The 11,638-nt window shown below is 39.3% G+C and overlaps 1 protein-coding gene across 1 annotated transcript; it reads right to left on the bottom strand.

Moving 5' to 3' along the window:
- Positions 1-5,201: 5,201 nt before the first annotated feature.
- LOC106915316 (uncharacterized) lies at positions 5,202-8,339 on the bottom strand. Its single transcript, XM_088016629.1, has 5 exons — positions 7,951-8,339; positions 6,491-6,632; positions 6,203-6,425; positions 5,828-6,112; positions 5,202-5,456 (listed from the first exon to the last, which is right to left on the bottom strand). The coding sequence occupies exons 1-4, from the start codon at positions 8,218-8,220 to the stop codon at positions 5,893-5,895; spliced, it is 855 nt and encodes a 284-aa protein (XP_087872755.1). The 5' UTR covers positions 8,221-8,339; the 3' UTR covers positions 5,202-5,456; positions 5,828-5,892.
- Positions 8,340-11,638: the final 3,299 nt, after the last annotated feature.

Raw genomic sequence — 11,638 nt, 5'->3', positions numbered from 1 at the left:
TTTAACTTATGGTTCGACTTTCGTTTGTTCTGCGATGGAATAAACAATCTCTCCAAACCAAGCTCCAGAGCTGAAGTGCAGCTTGAAGGCAGCATGTATTTGCTCATTTACGTGGGGGGACTACGTAAAAAAAAGATGTTTGCACAACACAGCAAACATCGGCTCACAACCACACACTGGTGAAGTTTTCGGTTTTAAAAACCTCAGTCTAAAGCAAATGTTCAATATTACTGACTAAGGTGCCCAGAATGAGCTGTGCTCAGCATGATTTCCATTCCAACGGCCTCAATGTGTTTGAAAAGCACAAAGTATTTATGATAACCGAGTCCATGTCAGAAATTCTTCAAGACCGACGGAGGGAATGGCGACTAAATGTGTTTTTAAACAGATTGTGATTATAGTTTGGCCTAGCCTCATGAAATTTGTGTCAATTTTGCTTTCCTAGTTTCCTAACAAGCAGGGAGCAAGATTAAAAGTAAATCATCCGAATCGTCTGAATTAACATTTTGAATGGTTCACAAATTTGCCTACCTTTATGCTATTACTTGAAATTCCCTTTGGCATCAATAAAGTATTTTTGAAGTTTGAATTGAGTTGAATTCAAAAGAAATAAGCTTCAGGTTCTGAGTCGGTACAGGATTAATAATAAAACAGAATGTCTTCTGTAATAAACAGCATTATTGCCTCACACAAGGCACCAGGCAGTTTATGAGTCGAGAGGCTTTGACGGCTCGCTGTTAATTAGCTTCACGCAATTTAAAGTTCAGAGCACTTTATACCTGGAGAAAGCTTTTATTGTGAAGGTTTACCCCTATCGACGTCACTGTTGGAGGCATAAACCTTGGCGTTAATGCTTTGGCTGCCCTGCAGAGTGTAACCAGACCCTTGGATACAATAAATGTGATCCAATAAATGTGGTGAGCCAGTGACCAATTAAACGGACAAACCAGACCATTACGAAGAGGACCCGCCATTAGCTGGGAAAGAGGGTAGCCCCGGTAATTCACCTCTGCGTGTAATGAGAACAAAATGTCTTCGAGGAGGTTTCCTCACACAGCCAAAGTCCGGATTATGCCTACATTCAACAGGCTCTTTAGTGGGTCATGTTTTCACTGCCTTCTGCAAACAAATCTTATATTCCTACTAACTATATAATCTTTATTTCAAACATCTTCAATTCTCATTTATAGGTTCCAGTTCAATAGATCTGTACATACATCTGTTACTAAGAGGCTCTGCCCTTATGTAGTCTGAACCCTGTCAAGTTAGACAAACCAAAAAATAAAAAAAATAAAAAATAAAAATAAAAATAAAAAGTCACTGCAGGTAACTTAAGATGTGTTTATGCGTCTCATCTTTGCTTCATCTGGGTGTCAATAAAAAAAACTGAGCATCCTTCTTCGGGTGGTAAAGTGATATTCTGTCTGCTCTTGGCACATTAAAGCAGGATTAGTTTCCAAAAACACAGTTTTTTTTTTCCTCTTTATCTCCAGAAATACAGTCTGGTACAACACAAACGTCTCACTGCATGAAAAATGCAAACCTACAGAAAGACGCAGCTGAGTAAACAGCTTTCACAGACAGAAAACAGCAGCATCATTTGTATATTACATGAAAACACCGGGAGCCTGCGAGTGTTGTTTCGCTTTTGGAATTTTTTTTTTTTTTTTTGCCGCATGTTTGAGGTTTTGATGTTGCCATGGTTTCATGGTTAGCAGCTCTTCTCAGCTGTTCTGCAGTCTCCCGTATCTCTGAGACCCAGCAGAAAACGAAGGCTGACTTCTAACACACACAATCTCCTTGTTAAGACGAGGAGCTCGTCTGCCCTGCAGAAACACGCCGCTCCCATGAGAACTAAAAAGAAACATCCATGGCAGGATGAGATGTGTTTTCCCCTCACCCCCACCTCTTGCTGTTCTGATTCAGCTAGCATACAGATTATTCCATCACCTGTTTTTTTTTTTTTCTTTGTCAGTCCTGCATTTAGGATGGAAACATCAAACTGTGTATTGTAATGCAATGTTTATGGCTGCATCACGGAGAGAGAAAATCAGAATTCTATATGCTAATGGCGAGGGAACCTCTAGAGGCCGTGCTCAGCCTCTGAAGCTGAACAGAACAATATGAAAGTGATGGAAACGTATAATCCTTAACGCTGGCTCCGCTCACTGGAATATTCAGCTGCAGCAAACACCAACTGGCACAAGCCTGACATTTGCACAAATGCAAAGCGACACCAGTTGGGCTCTGTGAGTTATCATAGCACACAAGAAATATGAACTGGTGACCATTTTCCCAAAACCAGGCGGGTTTAGAAGTTATTTACGGTGGGGAAAATAAGTATTTCATATACTATCATTTTCTTATTTTTTTTTAAGTTTTTCCAATTAAAAAGAATGGAGACATCTGTAATTTTTAGCTTCACCACAACTGTGAAATATCTTTAAAAATCCAGAAACTTCACACTGTATGATTTTTAAATGGTAATTTGAATTTTGTTCCATGAGACAAGTATGTCATGTAAAGTGTAGAACTTAATTTGACACAGTAGCCTTTGTTTACAATTACAGAGGTCAGGATTTTCAATTGGCTTCTGGTCTAGAGACTGTCAAAGGCCGTTGAAATGCTTCTTTTACTGGCATTAATAACCGATAAACATCGGTGGACAAACGTGTCAATCTAGAAGTTTCCATCATCCTTGGGAATTACTATGCGACACACATACAGTATATATTCAGTAAATCCCTGAGCAAGGTGCATCATGAGTTGCACCATATGTTTTCCGGGCATCGTTCTGGCTAAGAACAATGCCCGTTCTTAGCCAGGCATCGTAGCCAGGCATCGTGTGTGACCAGTCGTCTTGACAGAATTGATAGAGTTCATTTAAACTGGTTTAATTCCAGTCTAGTTTCTGGAAAAGGTATTCTGCAAATGTTGACCGTCTTTATCCATTCTGAAGTTTAGTCAGTGAATTTATTCAGTTTACTGCCCTGTAATTAACTTGTTCAGTCCCAGAGGACGACCGAAGATGTTCTTTGTGTGACTTGGGGGAAATTGAGAGTGAAGTGCACTTTTTGTTTTACTGTCCTTTGTACTTGAGTTTGAGAAATGACTTATTTACTAAAGTACTTGATGTTTATCTAGATTTCTTTTATTTAACTGATGAGGCTAAAATGCATCATTGTAAGTATTTTGTGTTTCAGTTAGCACGGTTTAATTTGAAAGCTTGGCACCTTAGAAAGAGGACACTATATTTAAAATAATATTCATGTCTGACCAGCTGTTTGTTTTTATTGTGTCTTGTAAGCCCAGGTGGGCTGGACACCTGTAACAGGGTGTGTGACACATATGAAAATAAGGACCGTCTAACTGTCTAGCTTGGCTAAAAGTATTAGCATAATCATTTTCATGTTTGGCAGCTTGATTGGTTTGCAAACCTCAACTTCACTCATCCAAACATTCCTCATTGTGAACCAACGCCTCAGTCTTTCTCATCTGACCATCAACTTTATCTACAGAAAGAATCCACACTGAAAGTGTTAATTTTTGAAAGAAATGCTTCTCATACCTCTCACCAATACATATCTATAGCAATATTAAGTGGTGACTCTGTTGTTGTAGCTATATTTACAACATCAACTAACCCTAACCCTTACTAAACAGTACTGTTAATCTAAATGAACGCCAAGCAAATAGTAACACACTTTTGCTTTCTTTTCCAGTTGTACAATCAGGTTAGAAAGTCTTCAGAGCCAGGTCGAGACTGCAGACTTTAAAGTGTGTGAACTAGCTTTTCTTCCTTCTTGTTGTCAAGAGGGAGTTTCATAGGAGGTTCATCCTTATTAATAACAAGACTTGCGTCTGGAGTCTCCCGCTGAAAAGACGTCCCAGCTGTGAAGCGCATGCAGACACATTTGCATGTGCGTTTCTTCCCTGAAATGAAATCTCAGACCCGCTAAGCTCTGTAGGTTTAAAGAAGGCTTAGCAGTGTTGGCTTTGTTCACATTCTCTTTTTTTATTTTTTTCCCCAAACAGCGAGGATCTGATGCAAGCGTCTCTCAGCGAGCTGTAATCCACGCCGATGATCCAAACAAGAGCGCGGGCCTTGAAGACGCTTCAGCTACAGCGTTTCATTGGATAAGTATTTACAGTGATTAGAGAGGGGGCTTTGTTGGAGGAGCTCTGTGGCTGCTTGATCAAAAACAACTAGCTCCGAGCTAAGATGAAGGTGATCAAAGGTTTTGATTGTGCAGCGCTCAGACTGGATCTCACGGAGGTCGGAAACAACAAGACGCGTGATCGTTTTGAAGTGGAAGGCATTGGGAAGATGGGAAAACAAGGGTGGGAGGAAGACAAGAACATTTAAAGGGGCAGCATTGTGTGTTTCCAAGGCGGTTCTATACCAAAGTCAAGTAACCTCCTACATTTCCAACAATCCCACTTCAGCACAACAATGCTGCATGCCATTTACAAACTGTCCTCACAAATATTCTCTCTAACAAAGCCAAAGAAGCACACTTTAATATTTTACATAACCATATTTTTGCTAAATTCAGACGTTGGCGACTACAGTACTTTTTCAGGAAATTGTGAATTTGAAGATATGGATAATTTTATTACATATGTGAATATTTTCATTCACAAACTAAAGTTTACAAACTCTACATATTTTACTCTCTTCCTGTCGGAACTAAAGTCTCTGATTGAATTCCTTAATGATAAAAAGAGAAATGCGTTTCTATTTGCAAAAATATTTTCCATCATGGTTGCTGCAATGAGATGCCAAAGCTGTGTCCCTTCTTCTCCGATAGGAACATTTCAAAACATTCAAAACTGACTAAAACAAGAGTTTTAGCCAGCATATTTACTTAGAAAAGTGTATGTCAATTACCTAGAACTGTATTTGATGCAAGTTAATCTAGTATTTTCTGTCAAATGTATAATCCTATTTGGTTAGACAGAATGAGAAGGACGTCTAACCACTTCCTGGCAGAAAATGTCGGTTTTTTTGGGGGGGGGTTTTCCAGGTAAAACAAAAACTGACATTATTTTTCTTGTAAGGTGTGGAAGCTTTATCAGCTGCCTGCAGAACTAAATTGCATCAGATACCTTCCTGGATTTCAAGTAAACTTCCTACAGAGTGGTAATGAACTTCTCTGGAGAAGTGGTAGAGCATGTTTTCAGAAAATAGGGAAAAAAACTTTTAAAATGTACAAACATTTATTACAATCCTTAATAGTTATAATATTTACAATTTCTTATAGTTACAGACGTTTCAGATTTCTGCCATATCTTAGTTTTGTGAGTTGGTGCTGGCAATTCCTTGGAGACAGATTTCGGGTTGTAGTTGTTCTTGCGGAAGCCATGTTGGCTTCCAAGCAAAGCTGGATTAGATCTCGACGTCCCATCGTCCTCTGCCTCCTAAGCGTATCGCACCGGTGCATCGAAAAGCTGATCTACAGAAAACATAATTTGAAAAATATGTCAGAAATTATCCTTAACATGTAATTTAGATACTTGTGCGAGGTTTCCTCCAGAAAACTTGCTAAGCCTGGTGGTTGTGACGCTCGGGCAGTCATTCATCAAGCAACCCACCGTGTTTTTAAGTAAATAAATGTTTAAAGTTGACAGGAAATTTAAAAATCTCTCTTGATAATTATGTTTTATTGGAAGATTGGAAGACTAATACCTGAACATCAACTAAAAAGACTTAAAACATTTTTTTTAAAACATTTAAAAACAAATTAAATAAATAAGCTAATAACTGGCCCACCAGGCTTACAATAAACTGAAGGAAACCCTGTTATGCTGTAATAATGAAACCTACCCTTTCAAATGTTGTATATGATTCCCCCCGCTCCGTTGAAATACACTGCCGTTGAGAACTCCAGATTACTCTGTGGTAATTTCCTCCAACGTTGGCTGGCTCTGCCATTTCCGAGTGAAAAAACAATGTGGACAGTCCTGCTTGAAAGCAACAACTGTTCCACATCTGCGCAGATGTACTATGCAGTGTCTCTCGCAGACGGGGCAGTTCTCAAAAATCTCCCTGAGAGCGCTTTCAGATACAATGTATTCTGCATCTTCTTCTAACTCAGGAGACTCCATGTCACTGTTCAAAGAAAAATAGAATCATGTTAAAAGAATTAAATAATTACATTAAATACAAAAAAGATCAAATGTAAGAAGAAAATAATCTTACATCAGGTCAGAGAAGTTTGTGACTGCATCTCCTGGGTAATAGTTTGAATCCTGAGATGCAGGACTGGAGATCCTGAAGTCATCATCCTCTTCCTTCCCAACTTCCATGCGAGGTCGTTTCGATTGTGCGCCAAGTGCAGATTTCACAGGTGTTGACAGGAAGTGCGGTAAAGACTGCTTGGCGTCTGTGCCTCTGCTCGCAGTGTGAACAGTAGCTTGTACACCTGTGCAGAACTACAATTGAAATGTGTGACACATACAATAACTTTGAAGTAAACACCATATTTACCTTTGCTCCTGTAGTGTTGTAACCTCAACGTTCCAGCTGACAACTGCGTAGACACCGATCTTGTGCTAAGGAAACATTCAGTGTGTTCCAATGCCGAGTTTGTGGAACCAGGCGGTCGAGTTTGTTTAATTTGAGGTAGTCCCTTGGAATTAAAATGTCAAAACAAATAGTAAAATTTGGGCAGAATGAAGTCAAAACATCAAGAATGATCAGTTCGATTTTAATAGATATTATTATTACTTCATAAACTATACAGGTTGGATGTTACTAGCATTTGAGTGCAATGTTATAAGTTCACCGCTACCATGAACATCTTCCATGTTTTGCAAAAAACATATTAGAAAGTGGAAAAAAGGTACAAAGAAAAATGCTTAGTCATTACTGGTAAACATATTTCACACTGTAGCATCCAATGACTTCATTAATATTCTACATTATAAAATCTCCGTTAACAGTGGCAATAGTAAATTACCGGCGTCTGTGGCCAGTAATTCCTAGATCCTTAAACTACTAAAATTAGTAGTTTAAGGATCAATATTTAATTGTTGTATTTCTGTGCAACTCGTTAAGAGGTTGAAAGATATGCTGATAATTAATAGCTGACTTACTTTTTCACCTTTGATGTTTACAAACATTTAATCGGCTAAATTCAAACTTTTAAAGTCGGAGTTCTTATTTGTTTAACCTGCCCGTTTAATTTCGTTTTCTCCAAATTAGGGGTGCACCGATTTGCAGCTGATTTCTTTACTTCTGGGAGATCTGTGATCGGCCAAATACAAACATGTGAATGATCTTATCTGCCGCAGTAAAGGTCTAAAAGTCGACCACTGTCCTCGTTTGCTACCCAGTGAGAGAGGTTTGACTGACAGACCGGCCTACCAGGTCACATCTGGTTTGCAGTTAACAATAGTCACCTTACTGCTACCAACTCATCAACTTTCTTGCTATATTTAGAGACATTTCAGACAAAATAAAAAATTAAATAAAAGGTTATCGGTGCACACCTACTCTAAATTTATTCAGCCTTGCTCTTGATTGGTTTGCTGTGTGACGTCTGTGCAAGAACCAGGAAGTATGTGACAACAGACTAATGAAGCTTGAAGAAGGATGAGGCTTTTGAAAGTTCGCAAGCCAACCAAGCGTCATGTATATTCTCCAAACATGAGCTCTCACAGAGGGATTATAGAAATTCAGTATCTACTGGAGGTGACTCAGCAGCTAGCTAACAGTTTCTCTACAAATGTAGAAAAACTTCTGACTGGCTTTTTATATCATGTTTAGCTTCTGTAAATGAAAATACACCACAAACGTGGCAGAATATGGCATTCTTAGCTGTGTAGTGCAAGCCAGCTAATGGACACAGATTGTAATAATAACATAATATTATGAATGCTAACCGATCATACATACACCAAACAACAATGAAGCTAACAAAAACAATTAGTTGCTTTTCAACTTACTTGAGCAGACGCCAACGGTGTATGGGCACTTCTGAGCGTTGGAATTGCGTCGTCTTTTAGTGATAATCTTGTTATTAGTCCACTGTCAAATTCCCTTTTGTTTAGAAAGCTGTCATCGGTAAAGTGCCTCGCACAGATATGCCAATTTTTTTTCGTCGGAGTGTTATTTTGAATAATGAAGTCCAGCCATTGCTTAAGAACCGTCTCATCCTTGGGAAGCTTAAAAAGAGGGTAGTCTCCTGGGCATCCGAAAATACATTTTCTTCTCATTTTTATTTATTTATTTATCCAAAAAGGACTGCACTGAGTAGTACAGTAGATGCGCGGAGTTCTTCTTCTTGGCGTTTGTCTTCTTCCTTTTCCTTTGCCATTTCCGGCAGATAGTGCACCAACTAGCGCATTACTGCCTCTCGCTGGTGGAGATGGGGTACTACATGACTTGATCACAGATTTGTATCAAAAACAAACGCCATAAGGGCTTTATACACTCCTTGCAATTGTAATGTTAAACCAAGTAAGGTTTTAATTCATACTGAACATCATTGAAATGAGAGTTCTGCTATCCACATTAAACTTGCTGCTCTCCGTAAGAACAAGATCCACAGTTTGCCACAAGATTCATATTGACTATTAAGATATGATTCTGTGCACAGTTCTATTTAATCTTTTGTGCTACTTTTATGTATTTGTCATAATTGACTTTCTTTAAAGTATTGCTGTCCTTGTGCAGCCTTGTCCCCTCTTCTAAGACAAATTCTTTCCATGGGAGACAAATAAATGATCTTATCCTCTCAGTGTGTCCACCTCCCTCTGCCACTGAATGAAAATTTGCTTCTTAATAAGACTTCAGATTTCTGAAAAATTAAACACCATCTGAATCTCCATGAAGACCTCCAATGTAAAAATATGTGCTCCATCTGTTATGTAACTTTTATTTAAAAAAAAAATGTTTTTTACGTATTTGATAAAACTATGTTGTGACAGTATGGTATGACACAGATAATCTGGTTAAAAAAACACAAACAAAAAAAACTGCCTTCTCCCAGTGGTATCTGGAGAAATACATGTGGTCAGAAACAACCAATCAGAGTGAGGAGGAGGGTCTCAGCGCTGTAAATCATGCTGATGTACATGCTGCTTGGACACTCCCCCTTGCTCTCTGCTAGGCTACAAATGATTCACCACAACGGAGATTACCACAAATGCTCAGGCTAGTTAGCATGGCCACCGATGATTGCAAATAAACTGTCTTTCTGTCACCATAAGTTGGCACACAAAGTGACTGAAAGTGTTAAGACCTCTCTCCTGGCTCTGACTGGTTGTTTTTGACCGGGAGCGGTACATTTCCTCAGATGGCAATAGAAGCAAACTCTGAAATATAAACACCAAATGCAGAGCTCCGTTTTTGTTCTCCTGAATGGTTGCCACGGGAGATTCAAGGATTTCTCAAACATACGCGAATGAATCAAACAATACTGTGGGTATGTTTGTGGTAAAGGAGAGGAGGAGTCGATTTTACATCCTGCTCCCCCTTTAAGACTATGTGTTTTCTAATGAAACAAAAGCCGCATTTGTGTTCAGTCACTTGCTGAGTCACCGTGTGCCTCGCCGATTTCCATAAAACCCATTAAAACACTTTACATCATGAAGTCACTCCCACACTGGGATTTTTCTTCCCTCCACCTGTACGGTATGTTTGTCTGAGGTTCTCATTTTGAAGCCAATTTGTGTCCCAGCGTCAGCGTGTAAAAGCTCACATCTGTCTCCCTTAGTCACGATGCAGATATCAAACCTCAATTTTCCCTGACCACAGATTATTGCGCATCCCCTTCGCTGCAGGTTGACAGTAAATACCCAAGATAATCACATCTGCTGAAGACAGATTATGTCTTCACGGCCTCCGCCGTGTCTTTATTTACCACCTCGGATTCATCCAACCAGCTGCAGAATCTAAAATGATCCTGCACCTGTTCTGATTCTGCTCATTTCTCTGTAACTGTCCCTTGTTTCCGCTTCTCTGACTCTCACTCGGCACCCGTTCAGCATCACAAGTCCTTCAGGACACAACAAGAACAGAGTGAGATGTCAGAGTGAAGATTTATTCTGAAAAATGTCGCCTACGATGTGTTTTTTTTTCTTCTTCTTTCTGCTTCTCATCCAAACACCTAATTAACCTGCATGTAACTGCGACATTTTGAGACCACTGCATTAAATTCAAGTTCCCTTTTTTTTCAGGGTTCAAACGAAACCCACCAACCGGACACAATAGGAAGCTCTGGCCTTTTTCAGAACGTCAAACGGTTTTAATGCGCCGCAGTAATTGCCAAACAGCTTCAGCGGGGCGGTAATATTGCTTTATCGCATCAACCTTTGAGATTCTTCAATATTTTTCTGTTAAGCAGGATAATGAATGAAAAAAAAAGACAATTTTCAATGCAAAGTAAGTTTTCTGTTAAGTGAGTATATTCAGCTATGGTACTTCTTAAGCGTGATTCAAGTCAACGTCTTAAACTCAAGTCATAACCTCATACTAGTGTACTGGTTAGTGAGCAGATGAAAAAACCTCGACTCCACTTGGTATTGAAACAGTGGCACTCCAAGTTTTTATGCAATAGAATGTTACTAAGAATTAACTTTAACTTCACATAAAATTGGGACAAAATTACAACACACCAATTCATTATTTTGCACCACTGTTATTTTCATGAACACGGCCCTCAAAGGCGTAAGTAGTTGGGGGTTTTTTTGTCATTTGGTCTGCCAAATCTATGTTACTGCGACTTTGACAGACCTCAAAAAATAGATTTTTTCTTTGATTAATCCTTCAAAATACCAGTTCAGTGACAGGGCTACATCCCGATGCGCCTGGAGCTGACTATGTACTGGCTTTAAACAGCGTTTTGGGTTATTTTTGGCAGCAGGGTAAGGAACTTCATATCTTGATAAAGATAAAACATCTTACTACCCATTTTTTTAGCTGGAATTTCATGCAAAAAGTTCTGGTGGAGAGTGAAAAGAGTCCATGAAAATTAAATCTCACCTCGTATGATTTAAAAAAAAAAAAAAAGGGACTGAAACACTACCCTGAGTAAAACTGGGCTTGTCCACAGCGTGCCAGTTCTGCAGGCGCGCAGGATGCAAATGAAGAGGAATGAGGACGCAACAACGAGGACATAATCAGAAACAACCAGATAATAATGAGGGTAATATCGTTTGTGAGCCCCGGGTGTGGGAACTGCAGCGCCCAAAAACAAAGACGGTGACACTAAAAAAAAAAAAAAAATCAGCAGCTGCAGCTCTTAAATCCGTCATTCCGATTTACAGCCGCCTCGCTTTTTATATAGTCGCTCTGATGGGACGACAGGCACCAAAGATTGCCTTCATGATTGGCTTCAGCTGCGGACGCAAACACACATTCACACACTTCTTCCATCAACTCACCACGTGAGGTTGTTAAAGGAAAGATTCAAGCAAAAAAAAAAATAATAATAATAATAAAATGGAGATTGCCTGACAGAAGGTTCAATGTGAATAAGTCATAGAAACTGGAAATTCATTACCACACACACACACACACACACACACACACACACACACACACACACACACGCTTGGAATGAACAGTGTAGAAATGTGTAAACACAGTAGAGGACACGTACATAAAGATGTGATTACTTATGCCGAGAGT

This window comes from Poecilia mexicana, unplaced genomic scaffold (genome assembly GCF_051168715.1).
Source record: "Poecilia mexicana isolate PSO_F unplaced genomic scaffold, ASM5116871v1 scaffold_19, whole genome shotgun sequence".
Taxonomy (NCBI): domain Eukaryota; kingdom Metazoa; phylum Chordata; class Actinopteri; order Cyprinodontiformes; family Poeciliidae; genus Poecilia; species Poecilia mexicana.
The sequence above is the reverse complement of the archived record's forward strand: the minus strand, read 5'-3'. Positions and strand labels throughout refer to the sequence as shown.

What these genes read in the sequence shown, in the direction of transcription:
- LOC106915316 (XM_088016629.1), bottom strand. Translation starts at nt 8,220, where the DNA reads ATGAGAAGAAAATGTATTTTCGGATGCCCAGGAGACTACCCTCTTTTT. An exon ending in CACCGTTGGCGTCTGCTCAA is followed by an intron (nt 6,633 to 7,950) that starts GTAAGTTGAAAA and finishes TTTAATTCCAAG; the next exon opens with GGACTACCTCAAATTAAACA. An exon ending in ACAAACTTCTCTGACCTGAT is followed by an intron (nt 6,113 to 6,202) that starts GTAAGATTATTT and finishes TTCTTTGAACAG; the next exon opens with TGACATGGAGTCTCCTGAGT.